The following is a 21,076-nucleotide window of genomic DNA, read 5'->3' on the forward strand; positions in this document are numbered from 1 at the left end:
ATTAAAACATGATAAAAAGTACTTACCTTTGTTGACTAGCCCGCCTCCGTTCTCTTGCAGCTTTCTGAGATCCAGTCATTTGTGCATTTTGCCCATCAAGCACAAACGAATAGGTAGGATAGTTGAGCAGATTGCAAGGTGAATTCCATGGAAATGCATGAATTCCAGCTGTTGCTGAAAATATCTGGTCATATCACATTAACATTGCTCAAAATGTTTTACTATTAATGCTCGACGGTTGACTTATTGTGATTTAAATTCAAGATGGTGGTGCCCAGAGATTTACCTACGCTGTGGGATGTAAACAGTGGCTTTTAATAAACTTCTTGTGCAGTTTTAAAGTTCTAAATGCTTCATTTTTAAAGGTCAGGGCTGTCCGGACTCTACCGATAAAGTGTGGAGCTACTTTGAGCTGGATAACGGTGTACAAAGAGATTTATCTGCAGGTGCAAAACATGCTCCATCTCACTCATTCTAAAAGCATATTTGGGTAAAGTGCACAAAATACTGGATCTCGGAAAGCTGCTGGAGAGCGGCGGTGGGCTATTTAACAAAGGTATTTAAAAAGTATTTTTGTATCATGTTTTAACACCCAAAGTCCATTTCACACCAGAGTTCTCCTTTAATATCATAATGTAATTCATAATGAATGAGCACTATGTGTGATATTCACAGAGTGCATGATGGCCAGTCAGACCATGTTGTCCAACACTGAATCACACATTTATAGACTGGAGTGGCTGTCATGTATGCAGGCTTTCAGTCACACATGACACGCTGTTGTGTGATAAGGAGCTTGACCTGCACCGGGCTTTGGTGTTGCCAGGGGGAACCGGAGGCCAGCACGGTTTTGGTTTTGTTCTCAGACGCCTGTCAGGCATCAGCAGCGAGGGCCCCACCGCCTCTGAAGTGACAGATCAGCATAATCAGGCTGCCACTTCGGCCCAGGGCTGGGCCCTGTCTCTCTCTCTCTCTCTCTCTCTCTCTCTCACACACATATACACACCACACACATGCACACAGATGGCCATCCACATCTGTTCATTTGCTGCAAGAGCATTACCAGCCACCCTGCTGTACCATCTTTAAAATAAAGGTGCCAAATATGGTTCTTTGGCACGATGCCCCAGAAGAGCCACTTTTGCCTCCATAAAGAACCTTTCAGTGGACGGCTCTTTAAAAGCCACTGTAGTAAATTAGATGTAAGAGTGTTCAATGTTTAAAGTAACCACCACACAAGCTATAGTTTCTACGCCTTTTGTGCTGGCCAAATGTTTGGTTCTTCAAGCCAAGAAGCATTTAGAAGCCTTTGTTTTGAAGCTGTATATCCTATACATCTTCTGTGGAACACTGTGTAAGATGTTAAGCTTCAGCATCACTTTATTAAAAAAAAAAAAAAAAACTTTTGGTTTTTGAACATGAGAGCGCTAAAGAAACATGCCCACAATTATATACAGTAAGTTCATTTATAAACCACGTAAACCAATACATACAAACGAGTCCTCTCTGTGCTACCCTCTCCATCACACGGGTACATTACAGGGAAGCCCACCCACTCAGCATTACTCTTTATTTGCATTCGGACACTGCGGGGAATGAGGAGGCTCTGCACTGGCCGTGCATCTTTTAAAAAACAGCCAATGGGAGGCTACGAGGACCTCCTGATAGGGAGGGACCAGTGGACCCCCAAAACACCCCCTCACACCCGCCTCTTGAGGATGGATCCCTCTCTCTCTCTCTCTCTCTCTCTCTGTGTTTCTGTGTGTGTGTGTGTGGGCAGGGGGCCTATAGCAGGGGGTGAGTTCTTGGTCTGGTCTCTGCATGTGATTAGCTTAATGAGTTATGAATTTCTATGTTGTCCATGTAGCTCATTAAGCAAGCTATCAGAAGCATCCTGATGATGTGATAAATGATGCTAGCATCAAATCACTGTTTTCTTTCTAATCTACAAGGACATCTTCAGGGCGTAGCATTCCAAATATTCCTCAATAAAGCTTTTATTCATGTTTATATTTAATCACACATTCATGGGGATATGTCCAACATATCTGTTTGATGTAAATTTGTATTTATATCAAATGATTGTTTCTGTATCCGTAAGAGAAGAGCTATATTCTGCATTTACAGTAAAATGTTTTGTGCTGTTTTCTGTTCTCAGTAATCTTCTTCATGTTCTTTCATCGTTTGAAGGAATGTAATAGAATTCAGTCCGCTGGCAGGAATCTGAAAATGTGAGATGATGAGCACCAGATGATCTCTGGTCCTGATCAGAATACGTATCAGATGGTTTGATCATCAGCTGGAAATGATGGGAGGACAGAGAATGATAGGAATACTGTTCTACTGCAGTGATTATCTTAAACAACAGATTTGAGCAATACCAGACTAGTATAGACACAGGTATACAGTATTTATACAGTATTTAAACTAATAGAAATAGTCCTCAGTTGTATGGAATATTAATTTATTAAATAATAATCTTGGATCTTGGAGCTTTGCTGCAATTATTTGAATGCATTCACTGACAAAAAGAGCATTAGTGAGGTCAGGATGCTGAATGATCACCACCCCACTTCACCCCCAACTTCAACCCCAACTTAACCCAAAACTATGGATAGATGGAGCTCCATCTATCCAGAGAACACAGTTTCACTGCTCTACAGCTCTACACTGGGGCTTTATACCCCTCTAGTCCATCCCTTGCATTAGGCATGGTGCCAATAGGTTAATGTTTATCTGCTTTAAACATCAGTGTCAGCAATGAGTGCAACTTAAAGAAAGTACCTAAATACAACCTATAGAAATGAGAAAGAGCTTTCATTTTCAGTTATTGCTTTACCATACCCTGACATTTAGTTTATATAAACTTTTAATAAGAAATGGTCTGATAGAAACAGTCATGAACTTTAATAAACTTTGGATACTAAAGTCTGTTAGAGCTATACTTTTCTTCTCCTTTTTTGGAGATAAGTTTTATATACAGCTTTAAAAAAATAAGAGAGCGCTTAAAAATGATGAGTTTCTTTGATTTTACCAAATTGAAAACCTCTGGAATATAATCAAGAGGAGGATGGATGCTCACAAGGCATCATTTGCATATAGTTATCCAAAAGCAGTGTGAAAGACTGGTGGAGGAGAACATGCCAAGATGCATGAAAACTGTGATTAAAACCATTTAACCAAATATTGATTTCTGAACTCTTAAAACTTTATGAATATGAACTTTTTTTTTTTTTTTTTTGCATTATTTGAGGTCTGAAAGCTCTAATTTTTTTGTTATTCCAGTCATTTCTAATTTTCTGCAAATAAATAAGGAAATGTTTATTTCACTTTAAACAGCAAAATTATATAAACTGATTCAGACAGTGGTCTCTTAATGTTTTCTAGAGCTGTATGTTTTATCATTCTCCATGTTCTCTGTTTTTCACTTTTTCACTTTTTTAGTATAGCGAAGAAGAAATAGTGTTTAAATTTTTTCAATTTATGTACCTCACAATTTCAGGAAATTGTCGTTACTATCAGATATTTCCATTTTTGCCATTATTAAAAGTGGGATAGATTATACTATCAGATTTACATGATTTAATACATATAATAAATGGATAAAAACCTATTTATTCTTTACTGTACTGAGTGGAAAAAGTGAAAAATCAAAAGGTTTACTCCCAATTTTGTGAATTTAGCCTTAATCAGTCATTGGTGTTACACTGATGCAGGAAAATGTTTTAGAATGAAAACATTGTCTTCCATTGAAAGATAAATGAAGTTTTTTCTCCATTCTGTACACTTGCTGTATTAAGGATACAGATTTTGACATGGCAGCAATGAGATGAGTCTGTATAAACAGTATGAAGCATCAGACTATCTGCTCTCCCTCCTCTCCTCACTGTTATCTCCAGATTATATGTGGGATTAAAGGAGGCAAAGGCGTGAACGGCTGCAGGAGCTCGTAGATCAAACAGACAGGCCGCAGCTTTCAGAGGTGAGTCAGAATCATGAGGACGAGAGACGGTTTGACCGTTCATTATCTCTTCTCTGACCCCCTTTTCTCCATCTTCTGTGCTAAAAGCAGCAGATGGTCTTCAGGCCACTCCGTCAACTTGACCATTTGAGCCTCCAGCTAAGGGCAGTGATTGAGTGAATGATGTCGTCCGGTGATACGTTCACTACAGAGAAGGCAGAGTGATAGATTCATCTCAATCACAGTCACAATGCTGAATGGAGAACAGAGGGGGGCGGGGGGGGGGAACAAAAGGATGAATAATCAGATACTCTGATTTGAATTAATGCTGCGTTAATGTGGTGTCAGAATTATGGTAAAGACTAGCTGGCAACTGGGATGTTGCATATGAACGTCCTCTCATGTCAGAATTTCTGGTGGGAAAGTCGATGATAAATTTGATACCCCAGTTCCTAAGGTGATGTGACCTTTAACCTGTTAACATGACTGCAAAGAATACAGAGCAGTAATGAATGGCATAGAATTCTTTATTTTTAACAGTAAATGCATTTTATATCAATCTGGAATTTCTGATTCAGGGATTTGGGAATTTAGAGAACTTTCTGGTGAGAATGTGTAATTGCAGCGAGTGTACATTATTTTTGTGTTGTGGTTCGGTCCTTTTTGCCATGGTTGCTTAAGTAACCAGCAAACGATGCAAGTGGCCTAAGTATCAGTACCACAGTACCAGACCACTGTTTTTAGAATGTTTTTAGAATGAATATATTATACATTGCAGGGTTCTGCCAGTACATTGCTAAAACATCTTAAGCCCTATCCTGAAGGGATTCATTTCTCAGGGGAATGTCTGTGTAAAATATTTCTCACTTCTACTCAGTGATAAAACTCCTGCATCTGGGTTGCAATTAAAAAACAGGAGGACCAGTGAGTTTTCTGACTTTCTGGGTCACATGACATAGCTCCTTCATTTCCACTTGCTGTGTTTACATGGATCTCCATGGGAACGAGCACCCAAAGTGTAATTACGGTGTGTGGCAGTGGACAAGTAGTTATTTTATTTAACATGAGGAGTTGAAACTCTGAGATGTGGATCCAGACAGGACTAAAATTACCGGAGGACCACAGAGTTCAGCAAAAAACAGTAGTAAATTTAGCCTGTAATTTTCCCAGAGGACGTCTGAGAAAAACACATATTACATGGTCGTTCGGGACAGAAATAAAATCACAGAGGATCCCCCATAAAAGAGAAAATTACCCCAGGACCCCCTAAAAACTAATCCCGTTCGGATAGGGCTTTAAAACAGGACTGCTGCTTTTACCTGATGTTCATTCATTGTATTAAAAAAAATATTTGGATTTGGAGCATTTCTACAAGGATTTGATTGCTTTCAGTGACAAAAGCAGCTAGTAAGTTTATGTATATCCACTCTCGAGTCATATTCTGTTGGCAGTATGTCTGTGCATTCGCAAATTTGTGTCATCAGATCGTTTGGGTACGTTCATTTGTGTCACTTTAAACACATAAAACAACGAATCGTTATTATACTGTATATTTAGACTCAATCATCACTGTCAAAAAAAAACCAGTTCTCCAATTCTGTTGATTTTTATTTTACTACATCATTTGAACACAGGAGCTGTCATTCACAATGGGTCAATTAAAATGCTTTAAAATGTACTTGGAATAAAATATTTTTTACACTGACTTCAATTGAAAGTTCTGAAGGATATTCTCTCTCCTGTGAAGGTAATTTTTTTTGGAGATTTTCTTAGGTGAGTGACAATACAAATGTACTGATGTGTGCTCTAGGAGTGTGCCATATTATATCATACGCAATAATATCGTGCCATATCACCCACCTCTAATTATCACATCAGGGTACTACTTTTTTTTTGCTGTTTTTAGCAAAAGGAAAATTCACACTGTTGTCATTTCCCATTACATATCTACTAGAGACAGATTATGTCTGTTCAGTATCATTTATTTTACTCTAATTCTGGATATATGGAGATATTTGGAGTGCATTATTATCACCCACCCTAGTGTGCTCTAATCTGCTTTTGGACTCATCTTTTACTTTTTTTTACACCCACTGACTCAACCGCTTAAATCCAGTGTTCCATTTTTCAGTTATTGGTGCCCAGCTTTTGAGGGCAAACATCTTAATTAGCACCTCAAAGTGTGATGACAGTGTGGTAATCTGAATGAGATTTTCACACATTCTCTTACTCACTCTCTCTCTCTCTCTCTCTCTTGCACACACACACACATATACAGTACACACAAACACATGCCCATTGTCTTCATTTGAGCTGGTAACTCGCTCCATGTCCTGTAGTTCCTCCTTTTCCAATGCAAAAGGGGATTATAGCTAAGGTTATTTCAGCTCTGCAGTGTTCTCATACATATCTGCATGGGGCTCAGATTCAAAGCCCACAACTTCACACAGTGCTCTGATAGAAACAGAGCATAAGAACTGCTACGTTTTACATTAAAAAGAAAAGGCATAAGTTGTGTACACAGAGCTGCGTGTGGTTCATGGAAGTCTGTGGTATGTAATTTTAGAAACAGCATGAGGTGCATACAGATGCACATGCTTTCTATGTGCTTTAAGTATATTTCAGCTGCAGCTCCTGTGAGGTGTTGAAGGCCTACTTATCATTTTGTTCTTCAGAAGTATTTTAAGTGTATCCTATCAGAGGTGAGACCTACAAGTGTTTGCTCACTAGAACTTCTGAAAGGGCCGAGCTACACACTTAAAGGTTCCCACACACAGTATTAGGAAAAAGGCTTTCATTGATGTGTGGGGGTTCTTCAAACATAATTTTAAAAATGTTTGATTTCATACAAGTCATTTCAGGAAATAGTAATAGTAATTGTGATAATTTTATGGTATTTCTCCAAACAAGCATTAACGTTTAGGTATTTTTTTTAATCCAGCACAGGATTTAATAACTGCAGGTTATGGTAAATAAGCAAAAATAGTTGGCCAGTCTGGCTGCACTGTTGACCACTAAGGTAGAAGGAGAGTAGATGATCTGATATGTACTTGGATCTTTAGGAATGAGTACATCTACTGTATACAAACTTTAACAAAAGCTAAAATATGGTATAGTGTGTGTAGTATACATACAGTGTATATATAATGAGTGTGTGATGTGGTGTGGTGTGATGGTGTTTTTTTTCTGCCTTGCACAAGTATATATATGCACTCTGGACTCCTTTTACTTTGTTTTAATACAATTACTTTTTCAGTTTACATATATATTTTTTTATTATTAAAGGTTCAATGCAAAACACCATAGTGGGCAACACTATAGCCTTCATCTATCTGTTATACACCTAGCAACATCTTAGCAGGCATCTACCAGTCCTATAAACTAAATCAGATTACTTGTTTGGCATTTATCAAAAGCAAAAAGAAAAGAAAAATACAATAAATTAAAATATCCATTGAATCATCTCTACATATATAAACCAACTACATACAAATAGAAATACAAATAGGTATGCATGGTATAAATCTATATGTGATCTCAGGAAACAAGCCAAACTTTTGCAAACTTGTGGTTATCATACCACACCATATCATACGTTTTTATTTACAAAATTAATAAATTGTTTACTAATATTTAAAATAATGTTACAAGGCATATCTATTTCCAATACAATTTATCATTATTCATGATAAAGCATTTTTTCCTCCCAAAACATACGATTGATAGATAGATAGATAGATAGATAGATAGATAGATAGATAGATAGATAGATAGATAGATAGATAGATAGATAGATAGATAGATAGATAGATAGATAGATAGGAAATTGAGGGACTGATGCCATAGAGGATTAATAATACTACTAATAATATTGATAATAGTGCTTTGAGAGAATAGTGAAAAAGTGAAAAAAGTGAACAATGGACAACTATGCCTATCTATCTATCTGTCAGAAAAACACCCAAGAATACCTGATTTCACTCTCATATTTCAGAGCTCTATGACTGGTCCTGTCTCTTTAAACGGGGGCGTGGCCTCGCGACTACTACCAGCCTTTTATGCAAATCAGCCCGCCCGCTCTTGTGGATTAAACCGCGCTGGAGTTGCTTGAAGGATCCAGAGTGAGTGAAGCCGCAGTGTGGCACTGAACTGTTCCTGCGTTCACGCCGGGACTCTTCACGCTCTTCCCTTTCGGAGAGACTGATCAGCTGAGCCTGAGAGAATACAGCGCTGCAGAGAAAGCACGGAGAGAGGAGGGAATTTTCTCCGGGACCTTTACTGTTTGTTGGAAAGCGCTTTTTCAGAGAATAATCTGTGTGTAAGAGAGAGAGAGAGAAAGTGCTGGGAAAGAAGTACAGCAGCAGCAGCAGCAGAGTGGAGCTCTGAACTGAGCTCAGCCCCAACAACAGAAGTCTCGCTGTGGATTTTTACGACTCAAATGTCTTGCAGGACACGGAGGCTGGGGATTAATTTAAGGTAAGGATGGAAGGAGCTGGGCTGGGTCCTGAGTGGAGCTCTTCTTTTTGGGGTTTATTGGACTTGGTGGCTTTGTTAAGTTAACCAGCTAGGTTCAATTAGTTGGATCACTCACTGATGCATGAGCTGGATCAGCTGTGTGTGTGTGTGTGTGTGTGTGTGTGTGTGTGTGTGTGTGTGTGTGTGTGTGTGTGTGTGTGTGTGTGTGTGTGTGTGTTTTTAAGGAGTTGGGTTGGTCTTATTTGACTCAGCTGGGTTATTGAGATCCAGAGTTGGAGCCAATAGGTGAAGCTTAACCCTTTCAGACCCTGCAACCATTACAATGAACATGATGTATTTTCTTTCTTTCTTTTTTTTATGTTTTGTTGCATTATAAACCAATGAAACAGTAATTTGGCCCCAGCCACTGCAAAAACACTGGAAAAACAGTAGTACTAGAATCATTCAGGCAAAGTATCAGCTAATTTAACTCATTTAACTTGATTTAGAACACTTTTAATCATGTGTTTGCTGTTTATGAATGGTTTATGAAATAAAAAGTTCAATATGAAATAAAATGCATGATTTATTTGCTGTATAGATTTTATAGTAGAATTTTAGAGTGCACTACAGACAGAAAACAGCATTCTTAGATTTTTTTTTTTTTTTTCATCACTAGAGATAATTCAGGTTAAGTAACTTTAGTATAACTAGCTTCAGAATCAGTAGTTATTTAGCTACTTTCTTAGCAAAGCCAGCAGTGCTGCAGCTTAGAGTGAACAGTAAGTAAGTAGTAAGGTAGTATTAGCTAGGTAATTTTCCCAGAAGTACTGTGAGCCAACTCTGCTGTAGTATAAACCCTCTGACACTGCATCATGTTGTTGTGCAATGGTGTAGCTACTAACTGTGTTGCGAAACTTTTTTAAGGCTCTACCACCACACAAATAATTGAGCTGAGCTCACACTTTTTAGGTGATGGAACCCACCTAAAACCCACCAAGTTCTGAAGTATCTTTAACAAGCTCAATATTTTAGGAACTAAGCTCATTTAGAGCTACAGTGAAGTAGACAGTGCATGAGTGCTAGGTCATGCTTGTTGCCTTTGATTAATGACTTACTTAGCTTGCAGTAAATCTGAACTACTTCAGGACAAAGGGCTAAAAAAATAGAAAACACAGAAAGAACAAAGGCAAGTTTCCTCATTGATGGATAACTAAGGCCTGAGGGGAGTCAATTGAACACTTTTGAATGAATTCATCACAGCATGTCTTGGTTTTTAAACTATTATTTTCCCCAATTCTCTTCCAGATCTTGTGTGCTGTGACCTGTGTTTACTCTGAAGTTGCACTGTTGAGCAGACCGATGCCAGGAATCAGTGCAAACCTTCCGCCTTGTGACAGGTGGGAGATGGAGGACTGTGATCAGTACCAACACTATTTCTACGATGACCACAACCTGGACGAGGATTTCTTCAAGTCCACCGCGCCTAGTGAGGACATTTGGAAGAAGTTCGAGCTTGTCCCAACCCCGCCCATGTCTCCCATCAGGACAGTGGAGGGTGCCAATGGGGCAGTGTATCCATCCCTAGGGGACAAGCTGGAGTGGGTGTCCCAGTTCTTGGGGCAGGACGAAGAGCATGAGGGACAATGTAAAGTCAGTGCGGAGAAGACTTTTGGTAACCTGAGCTCCATCATTATCCAGGACTGCATGTGGAGCAGCTTTTCTGCCAGCCAGCGGCTTGAGAAAGTGGTCAACGAGCGCTTGTCTTGCTCGGGGCAGTCCAAGCTGCCCTTTGCCCTCCAGACTAACTCCATGCACCCGAGCAAATCGCAGGTTGTCCCTGCAGATGCTGCGCCTGTGCTCAACAGCTTGGCCACGGATTGTGTGGATCCAGCGGCTGTCCTGACCTTCCCTCTGAGCAGCAGCAGCTGCAAGAAACAGGTGTCGTCTGGGTCAGAGTCACGCAGCGATTCTTCTGGTAGGCATATAGTCCTTGACTTTGATCCAAGTGCATGATGCTGCATGCAGGGTTTTTTTTTATGTGTATTTTTAAACATGTCCAAACAAGAGAAGTTTTATCATCCGAAAGACCATGATTTATTCAGGCAATGCTCACCTTTTTACTTCAAGTCATACAAATGTACTTCTTTAATTGAATTAGTTTTAAACTCTTCAGTTCGGTGAGTGCGTAAGGCGCTGTTATAGAGGTGTTACACGAGTTATGCAATGATGCCTCTTCGGTTTTGAGGTTGACATCATGTGTGGAATGTCTGTGTGGACTTGTGCCATAGTCCTACATTCCTAAACTCCAACAAGGGGATGGATTGTTGTGCTTGTGGGCGGGGAGCAGAGAACGATCAGCTGAAAGAGGAAGCGGTGAGAAATGTAGCTAAACTTGATAAGTCATGAAAGACCACTGATTCCTTTTTATTTTTTCTCTGCTCCTGAAAGAATTGTAGACCACTTTTGAAGATCTTATTGGTGGTTATTTTTACAGGGATATGCAATCATGCATTTTGATTAAAATGTCCTAACGCACAGTTTAGTTTTTTAGCAGATTAAACATTTTAGAAATGTAGTGTTTTTTCACATTACAGTTCCAGAACACCACAACAACTATTGAAGGTTAGCCAACCCAAGGTTGTCTTTTAAGTAATTAGGCAGGCTTCTAGGTCATGTCCTTGTATCTTTTTTGTGCTTTTTTTTCCCTCACCCTCTTTGTTTGTTCTTCAGCTGCACTTTTTTCAATTAAAAGGGAACAAGAAACTGCTCAACAGATAGTTTGGATACTCAGCTGTGATGAGTCATGTGTCAACCTTGAGACTGTCTGATCTAAATGTTTCCTCAACCTCTAGTAGCCCTTCTGTGTTTACAAAAACCTCAAAACATGTGTAATACTTTTGGCGGCGCACAACTCTAGCCACAGATGCAATGTATAACCATTCATTTTACCCTGAGATCTAGTTATTAGTGGGAGTAGAAGATTTATGTGCACTAAAATTAAGCATCAATAACATGTAAGCTAATTGGTCAGTAATATATTGTATATCTGATTTTGTGCTGTCCTTTATTTATTCCTTTTCTTTTCTTTTTTTTTTTTTAGATGAGGAGGAGATCGATGTGGTGACAGTAGAGCACAAGCACAAGTCGCGGCTGGTCAGTTCCCGTAAGCCGGTCACGATCACCGTGCGTGCTGACCCCTATGACCCTGGCATGAAGCGCTTTCACATCTCTATTCACCAGCAGCAGCACAACTACGCCGCTCCCTCCCCCGACAGCCAGGTTGAGGTAGAGCCCCCTCGCAAGAAAGTTCGCCAGGAGACTCCCCAACCACGGACAGGTTCCACACTGCACACTCCTGAGAGCAAACCCTACTTGTCTATTGCTGCTGTTTCCATGCCAGCACAGGCCATGCCTGCGTCCCCGCCCCACTCCTCATCCCACCACAGCCCCAAGTCCCAGCCATCCAGCCCTCAGAGCTCAGACAGCGAAGACATGGACAGGCGCAAGAACCACAACTTCCTGGAGCGCAAGAGACGCAACGACCTGCGCTCCCGCTTCCTGGCCTTGAGGGACGAGATTCCCAGTCTGATGGACTGTCCGAAGACACCAAAGGTGGTGATCCTGACCAAAGCGGCGGAGTACTTGCGTGCCCTGCACATTACTGACAAGCAAAAAGCCCATGAAAAGAAGCAGCTTAAGAACAGGCAGCAGCAGCTACTTCGAAGGCTAGCAGAACTAAAACGCTCCTAAAGTTAAAAACAAGATAAAAAATTGAGATATTTAAAAGCAAAGACACCTGTACTTTATTTTGTATTATTGTAATATAAATATTATTGATTTTTTTGTTTTGTTTGTTTATTTTTGCACATTTGCTTGTGGGCTTATGGAGAGGGCGACATGGATATTTGCAGACTAGTCAGTTGGTGTGTTATAGATTACATAAACTTCACTACGTTTCCCAAAGAAGGCCCTGCTGATTTGTTTATACCTTACGTAAAAGAGATGATTAAAGTGACCCCTTTTTTTTTTTTTTTTTAAACATATTAGAACAATCCTAGTCGGGGACATTCTGTAACATTGAGTTAGCATGCCAGTTCGGCATTATTTGAAATGTAGCATTTAGCCTGTATGCACGTGTTGCTGCCCTAATTAACAGATTTCAGTGTGATGGAATCTGCAAAAAAAATCAGATTTCCTAAGCTTAGTAAAACCTAAAACATGTAATTGAATGCCCTGCTGTGCCATTACTAACATTTTCTTCAGATATTTCAAAGTGAAGTCTGTGGCCCACTGCAATATTTTGCCAGGACTAGATTTTGACAGACAGACAGGGAGTAGCACTGTTGTTAGCCAGCTGTCTGTCTGTTTGTCTGTAAAGATCACATAGAATTCTTTTTTTTTTTTTTCCTCTTCTATTGGTGCACATTTTGAGTCGATGCCTTACACAGCCTTGCATTGTATATAAACTGTGACATATTTGTACATAATAGCTCTGCTGTAGATTCATGTGTAAAATACAGGTATATTATATATGCTTTCTGTTTTAATACCAAAATCAATGCTGTTGATTTGATTAACTTTTGTTTCCCCCCCTCCCTCATATATTCTGAAACTTGGTTGGCCCACTTGGCTTACTCTTATGAGTATATCAAAGCTTCTATTTTTGTTAAGAAAAGTTAAAACAAAAAGGCATATAAAAAAAGAAAATAAAATGACACTATCAACTTTACTTTGTATCACTAGCCACTTTGATGCTGTTTTCACTGCCTACTCATTTCATCTTGTGGATTTTGTTTTTTATTTTGCTTTGTTTTGGGTGTGTAAAATCTAAAAATAGGTTAGTCATAAATGTTAAAGAGACTTTTGTACTCTATTTTCCTACAGATTTCAGTATTTCTTTGTGTATGCAATATTTGCTCTTTTTTGTTTGTTCTTTTTTGTTCCCTCCCCATTGGTGGCATATGCTTTCTTTACCCATCACTAATGCTCATCTAATGTTAGAATTACAGTTCATAATCCGTTAGCTTGGTGCACCACCTTCACTTGTGTAGATTTGAGTTTCTCGACTTAATTGAATATATTCTACCAAAGTATATTTGGAAAACCTTTTTAAGGTTTTCGAGGATAAATCAAGCCATGGTACTTGCACCCGGAATTAGTGTATAATCTCAGGTGTTTAATCAAATCAGTTCATTAATTTATTAAATTGGCTTTTTTTTTGTCATTGATTCATAAAGTGCGTTTATAAAGTGGAAAATCTTTGTTGTAAGTAACTTTTGGTTTGTTTCCTAGACAGAGATTAAGCCTAGTCCTAGACTACATATCTCCATTCATGGTGCTGTATAGTCCAGTACTAGACCTTAACCCTGTCCAGCAAACCAACATTAAATTATACAAGCAGGACTCATTAATGTCTAGTAAAAAAAAAACAGCCCCAGCGAAATATGTGGTAGCACTACACTGTAACTCACTCCACTAGACTCCTCCATTAGCCTTAACTCACTTTCCTCAATGGTATATGCCGCCGTCAGCCTACTACTGTTTTGTTTGTCTTTGTTGTTCCTTTAAGAAAGAATGTGGTCTGATTTCTGTCCTGTTCGTCCTCCCCCCAGGTGTTGGACATTGTTTTGTACATTATTTGTCTAGTCCTTTCTTTCATGCTTGTTTTGCTCTCTCCTGGTGGCCACTGTGGGCACACACTGGGAGTGTGGCAGCAGCATTAAGCACTTTGTGTTCAGTACCTCATGAGCCTATAGAAGTCAGACAATTAATAAATTCAAATCAATCAAATGTGTTTGTGGCTTTATTGCAGAATTTTGTGTGTGAAATTAAGAGTTGGTTTCTTGGACAAGAAATAAGTCTAATCATGGACAACATAGCACTATAACTACATTACACTGCCAATAAACTGTAGCTTTAGGGAAGCTTTTTAAACACCTTTTCTATATTTATTTATTTATTTTTACTTTATATGCACTAAAGATCCTGCACTTTGACTTTCTGAAAGTTTTTAGTACATTACAATATTTTAGTGTTCTGTTATTATTTTATATAAACTCAGTAAGTAAGTGTTTTTTAGGAAATTAAGATAAGAGACAAATGTTTGTTTCTACTGAAGTATATTTAGTAATAGTATATCCTTTATATTAATGAAATATTTATTGGGGTTCTGTGATCTTGGGAAAATGTTGTTGCCGCTAAAATACCTTGAAATATTGTGTTATTATTTTAGGGCCATATCACTCATCCCTAATATAGACTGAGAAATATAGAGTACTTCACTTTTGAAAGAATGGGTGCAATCTCTTAAATCCAGGACTAGGCCTACTAATAGTGGGAATTGGGATAATTTTGGAAATAAAGATAAATGTGTTGGAGGCTGTTGTCCTACTTTTGGATTTTCCACATTTAAAAGCTTTAAATAACCCATTTTTTGTAGATAACATGGAAAGTAAATCAAGGTGACTGTGCTTGTGATAAGACCCTTAAGACCTTGAAGACATTTCACCACTAATTCATTCACCACTAAACCGTTCCCCTGCTACTACGAGTCAATTCAAATGAACTGGACAGCTATAATAAATCACTGATAAAAATAATAAGGCAGGGTTTCCTACTACGTATGACCCTCCCTCCCATGCCGTACCTGTAGCAGGGAGGGTGAGAAAATCCGTTTGGATCATTTCATGCATGCGGACGCTTGCAGCACCCTGGTTGCCGTGGCAACCACTGTCTCTTTTTTCCATGGCGCAGGTCGTTCAGTTTCCATAGCAACAATCCAGCTATTCTTTTTTCCCTTCACATTGAGTCAGTGTGTTTTAGAAAGTCAGCAGAAGCATGGTGCGAGGTGGAGTGCATAAATCCACTCCGCTGAATGCGCCTGGGTGAGTTCAGGTTAAGTGGGCCAGGCCCTGGTTGATGATATTGATCACTTTATTTTGTTAGGGCCACTCTGCCAGCCAATGACAACCAGCGTTGTTGAGAGATGTGCTAATATGTAAAAGATTTGATTAATGGGACGTCACTGTGGGCATGGTTGTAGTTATTTAATCAAATGTATTAAAAAATTTATATTTTAAAATGAAAGCTTAAAGTGACAGTCTGCACATTTTGGGGATTTGTGGATTTAGAGGCCTCTCAGGTGAGAATGTGTAATTGCAGCGAAATTAGGTTTTTAAGAATTAGGGGATACGTTTTTGTGTTTTCTTCTGGACCCCTTTGCCATACTAGCTTAGACAACCAGCAAGCAATAAGACGTGTGAGCTTAACATTAAAATTCCCACCAAAACCTACCAGACCACCCTGTTTTTAGAATAAAGTTACTGGACATAGCAGGGGTGTCACACTAGTACACTAATACAATCTATTGTAATAATAACTCCCCTGCCAACTCTGGTATACTACTGCTTTCAATTAAAAAGAATTTGACTGACATAATAAATAAAAGGCATTACATATGTTATATTTTAGAATAAAAGCTTGTATATTTTGGTGGTTGTGGAGATTTAGAGACCTCTCTGGTGAAAATGTGTAATTGCATAGAACATGTGGAAGTGTCATTTAAACAGTGGTTTGTAAAAATCCGCTCTACTGATGCACTTATTGTGTCAGTATAATATTGTATGCATTCTGTTTTATAGTAATCCATCTACTTCTAAAATATTATTCTGTGCTAAAATATACAAACCAGTGTTGTATTTTTTCTATTGTAGGATGGTGAGTATTTTTGTTTGCGGTTAGGGTGTTGGAAAATGTGTTCCTTCGCTTTATTTAGTGTTTCTGTGCTGCTAAGAAACCAGTCTGAATGGATGGATGTGATGAGATCAAACTGATGTAAATGCCTTATAAATACATTTGAAAAAGTGTGAAAATTAAAAATATATATTTGTCCTGTTTTGAATGTTAAAAATACATTTTGTATTTCTTAAAATCTATACAACAGTAAGTATAAATAAATAAATAATAAATTCACTCCACAAGTAAACAAGGCTAATTATGCATTGTAGGATAACAAGCAGTTAGGTTTTCAATGATTATACCCAGTGAACTCAGAAAACATTGTTTATCATAATAAATGTTAAAATCCACAAATTCAATTACATTCTTGTACTTTAACTATATTACATTTAATAATGATGCGGCATAAATAAGTATTACTTGAGTAGACAGGCTAAAGTACAGTACCACTCAAACATTTAGACACATTTTTTTTATTACTACGTAATTCCGTATGTGTCTCTTAATTGTTTTCATTTTTTTATATTAAACTGCCTGGTCAGAAAAAATGTCTTCACCTGGATTTAACTAATCAGATGATGTGGGGTTGATGCTGCAGTTGGTCAGGTTTAGGTTCAGCAGCAGTATGTGCTGAAAGAATGGGGTCAGATGACTACCTGAATATACTGAATATAGAGCAGGTTATTCCATCAATGGATTTTTTCTTCCCTGATGGCACAATATTCCAAGATGACAATGTCAGGATTCATGGGGCTGGAATTGTGAAAGACTGGTTCAGGGAGCATGAGATCATCATTTCCACACATGGATTGTTCACCACAGAGTCCAGACCTTAACCTCATTGAGAATCTTTGGGACGTGCTGAAGAAGGCTTTGCTCAGCCATCAGACTACACCATCATCAATGCTGCAAGATCTTGGTGAAAAATTAATGCAACACTGGAATAAAATAAGTCTTGTGACATTGCAGAAGCTTTTTGAAACAATGCCACAGTGAATGGTACAATGCTACAAAAAAGTTTTGGCCAGGAATTTAAAAACATTAAATGAGAAGGTGTGTCTAAACCTATTCTTGAGTGGTACTGGTACACCCACTTACTTCACCTGATCTCACCCTGTCTGAGTGGGAATGCAGAAAAGCTTATTAAGGTTTTAGCAGGTTAACAGTGAGAGAGTAGCAGCTGCCGGAGGGCCGCTGGGTTTATAAAGCTTATGAGAGTCGTGTGAAAGGTTTTCTATAACCAGAACAGTCTATAAACAGCAGTGAATGAATGAGGTTAATGAATTAGGTTAATGTTAGTTCTTCAGTCATTGAGTTCTTTACTCTGCTAGCTACAGTTTTTAATGATTCAGAGACTTACTTCAGCGTATCATCCGATGTATATATAATCCGGGTCGCTCGCGCTGTTTTCTGTGGCATATCGTACGATTTGAAGATCTGCACCCAATCTGCGTTGCTAGGAAACAGACCGCTTCCTCCTCGTTGGAGCTGTCTGCGCATGCGCGGAGCATCCTGGAGCAGTGTGGACTCTCCGTCATGGCCGCCGCCAGTGTGGCTGTGCAGCGTGCGCTGGGGAAGCGCATCGTCCCTCCTCTGGTCGTGATTTTAGGCGCTACTGGAACTGGAAAATCGAAACTGGCCATTGAGCTCGGGAGGAGACTGCAGGGAGAGATAATCAGCGCCGATTCCATGCAGGTGAGTTCAGCACATGGCTGCACTGGGACTGGAAACACGTGAAAGGCCCTGGTGATTATCTCGAGTTTAGAGAGATAATATTCAGTGTATGTGATGATATAGACGAGATATTGATGCACTTGAACGTGACAAAGACATATGTTGTATTATATGTGGCGTTGGGTCTTTTTAAGCCTTGGTAAGATCTTGAAAAACTTTGGGCCTTGGAAGAGAAAGCTGTCATCCTGTAGCTACAACTTGCTAGCTAACCTATGGGTGGCCTAATTGGTGCCAATGTTTGTAGTTAATCTTGCTATTTGTAACGTGTCATGTCGATTTTAGTCGTTATTGGTCACTTATTTCACTTTTATTACAGTGCTTTGTATGCATGGTCTGCATGTCAGGTTCTGCTATCAGCTAACTGAGCTAATGCACAGAGCTAACCTAGCTAGCTAGCTAAACTGAATGCATGTGCTCCAGCCAACCTAGGTTATCTAACTTAACTAGGTTACAGCAGTACAGTTGTTCCCAAACCCTGGTCCTGGAACACCACCTGTCAATGTTTTCTGCTCCATCTCAACAGAAAAGTCTTGTCTAAAAAAACTACTTGACTTGACAAAAAGCTAGTTAGCCCATTAGCTGAATCAGGTGTGCTTAAATGTGCATAGCAGGTGTTCATCCAGGACCAGCGTTGGAAATGTACTGCTCTGCAGGACATTGTGCTCCGTTTCAAACATCTGCTTATTTAATAACCTAATTACAGAAGTCATATAGTCACGCATTCTTGTTCAATTTTTTTGCTATTTATTTTGATGTCATTTGCTTTCCATTGACATTCCAGTCCAGTAGTTTGTAGGTTTTGTCTGCATTCCAGGCTTTGCTATCAGCACCGAGCTAATGCTAACTAGTTAGCTCTTTAGTTAAAATAGATACATGTGCTCTACAGGGTGGTTCCCAAACCCTGGGCCTAAGAAGACACTTGTCATGCATATTTTCTCCTCTATCATCCCATCTTGAGCTTAAAAAATCGTGTTAATGAAGGGTAACCACTAGCTAAAATGTGCATGGCAGGTGGTTCTCTAGGACCAGGTTTGGGAACCACTGCTCCGCAGGACATTTTGTTTTTCGTTTGAGGAATATGCGTGTCTATTAAATACAGCATTCGTAAAGTCATGTGGTCTCATCTAAATCAACATTAAATGTATATTTAAGGGCAAAAAGCTTAGAAACTGGTCTAATTACTGTTTAATTTTGATGCATTTGTTTTGACACAGTAAGAATAAAGCTTGTTTTGAATAAAGATGTTTGGATTGTTTTTGTTAATGTTATCATGGCTGCAAGAGGTTTTTAAAATATTTACACAGCATTGAGTTAACAAGTACTCTATTTGAAACATAAGTTGTGTATTGTATTGTTCTGAGCTAACGCACCAGCCACAAGCTAGCTAACACACTAGCTACATCCTAACTAAGACAATAGCTGTAGGCTGGCTAACACACCAGCCACAAGCTAGCTAACATGCTAACCAAGACACTAGCTAAAAGCTGGCTAACGCACCATCCATATCCTAGCTAACACATTAGCCACAAGCTAGCCAAGACACCAACTACAAACTAGCTAACAGGCCAGACACAAGCTAGGCTAACACACTAGCCACATGCTTGCCAAGACACTAGCTATAACCCACCTATGTTCATACCTGTAAATTTTTGGATTTAAAAAATAAGGGACATTTTCTGCCACCCATTTTGAGCCGTCCTACCAGCCCATTCAAGTCAGTATCATAGTATCATAATATAGTATGTAGTAGTTAATTTTATTATATTACTTATTATATATATTAATATATGTATATTATTGTCATAATAATGTTATTTTGTTGTGATCAGTGGTATTTTCTGTGATCAGAAGGAGTACATATGTACAAGGTATGTATTGTCATAGTATGGTGTGTTTTCTCTCTCCTTGCATCTATCCATCTCTATGATTTGTTCCTGCTGTAGCCACTAACCTTGCTAGAACTGCCTCTTGGACCAGCCTGGGTGGCAGTTCTCGCAAGGTTAGTGAAATTTCAGTTTGGAGAGGCACACGTTTTTTTTTTTTATTATAATATGGTACAGGAACTGTACGGAAAAATACTAAAACAGGAGGTCGGCGGGAAAGACGGATTAAAAAAAGGTTATTTTTCTACCAAAATGGTAGACTTCACAGGTATGCCCTAGCCCCATGCTAGGGAAGACACTGGCCACAAGCTAGCTAACACACTATCTACATGCTAGCCAAGACACTGGCCACAAGCTAGCTAACACACTAGCCACATGCTAGCCAATATACTAACTACAAGCTAGCTAACATACCAGCAACATGCTAACTAACACACTAGCCACATGCTAGTCAAGACACTAGCTATAAGCTGACTAACACATTAGCCACAAGCTATCCAAGGCACTAGCTACAAGCTATCTAACACACCAGACATAATCTAGCTTACACAGTAGCCACAAGATAGCTAACACTACCCAAAGCTAACCAAGACACTAACTAAAAGCTAGCCAAACACTAGCCACATGCTAGCCTACACATTAGCCACATGCTAGCTAATACAATAGCCACTAGTTACATTGCCAGTGTAATGTACTCATATTTAATTTATTTTACCAAGATTAATATTATGTATGTGCTAAATTTGGCTATAATTGCCTCAAAGGAAAAGTTATAATGGGAAGACCTGCAAACACACTCCTTCTTTTAAAGACTGCGTGTCAAGTTTGTAACAGGGATTTAAATAAAGGAAGGGGTAAAAGTAGTAAAAACTTTATTTCTTGGGCATTGATAATTAAAGCAACTGTCTTTCAGTTTTACAAACCAGTTTTAAAGGTTATTGGCTATGTTCTGACCTCTCACTTGAAGCCTCATAATGGCCTGTGCATAATAGCTTCACAAACAACTAGTTAAATGTACTGAAAGATGTTTATTGACAATTGCAGTTTATTTTTTTTTAGAGTTATTGTTCTTATGTTAAGGACGTGAATGATAGTTATGCTACATAAGAGGTGGTTTTAGGAGAATATTTCCTCATCTTAATTTAATATGCCTTGTATCCTGTGAATATATCGTCTCTTACTGGCAAATTGGTTCTGAGGTTTTACCCTTGAATTTTAGATTGAATCAACCTCTCTACCACAGTCATCCGTTCACCCCTGATTACATTTAGCACCTTTATAATTCAGGAACACTCTCATTGTC

At 38.9% G+C, this 21,076-nt stretch overlaps 2 protein-coding genes across 2 annotated transcripts in view; both read left to right on the forward strand.

The window, feature by feature from the left end:
• The first annotated feature begins 8,069 nt into the window (after positions 1-8,069).
• On the forward strand, positions 8,070-14,209 carry myclb (MYCL proto-oncogene, bHLH transcription factor b). The gene is made up of 3 exons (XM_007249274.4): positions 8,070-8,437; positions 9,725-10,394; positions 11,520-14,209. Exons 2-3 carry the CDS (start codon positions 9,779-9,781, stop codon positions 12,167-12,169), a joined length of 1,266 nt encoding a protein of 421 aa, XP_007249336.3. The 5' UTR covers positions 8,070-8,437; positions 9,725-9,778; the 3' UTR covers positions 12,170-14,209.
• A 3,448-nt stretch (positions 14,210-17,657) lies between these two features.
• Positions 17,658-21,076, forward strand: part of trit1 (tRNA isopentenyltransferase 1) — a 65,322-nt gene continuing 61,903 nt past the window's right edge. Inside the window, exon 1 of the mRNA XM_007249276.4 lies at positions 17,658-17,851. Coding sequence (XP_007249338.1) covers positions 17,693-17,851 — 159 coding nt within the window. The 5' untranslated portion in view covers positions 17,658-17,692. The remainder of the gene's footprint in view (positions 17,852-21,076) is intronic.

The sequence above is a fragment of the Astyanax mexicanus genome, chromosome 3, assembly GCF_023375975.1.
Source record: "Astyanax mexicanus isolate ESR-SI-001 chromosome 3, AstMex3_surface, whole genome shotgun sequence".
Lineage (NCBI taxonomy): Eukaryota > Metazoa > Chordata > Actinopteri > Characiformes > Acestrorhamphidae > Astyanax > Astyanax mexicanus.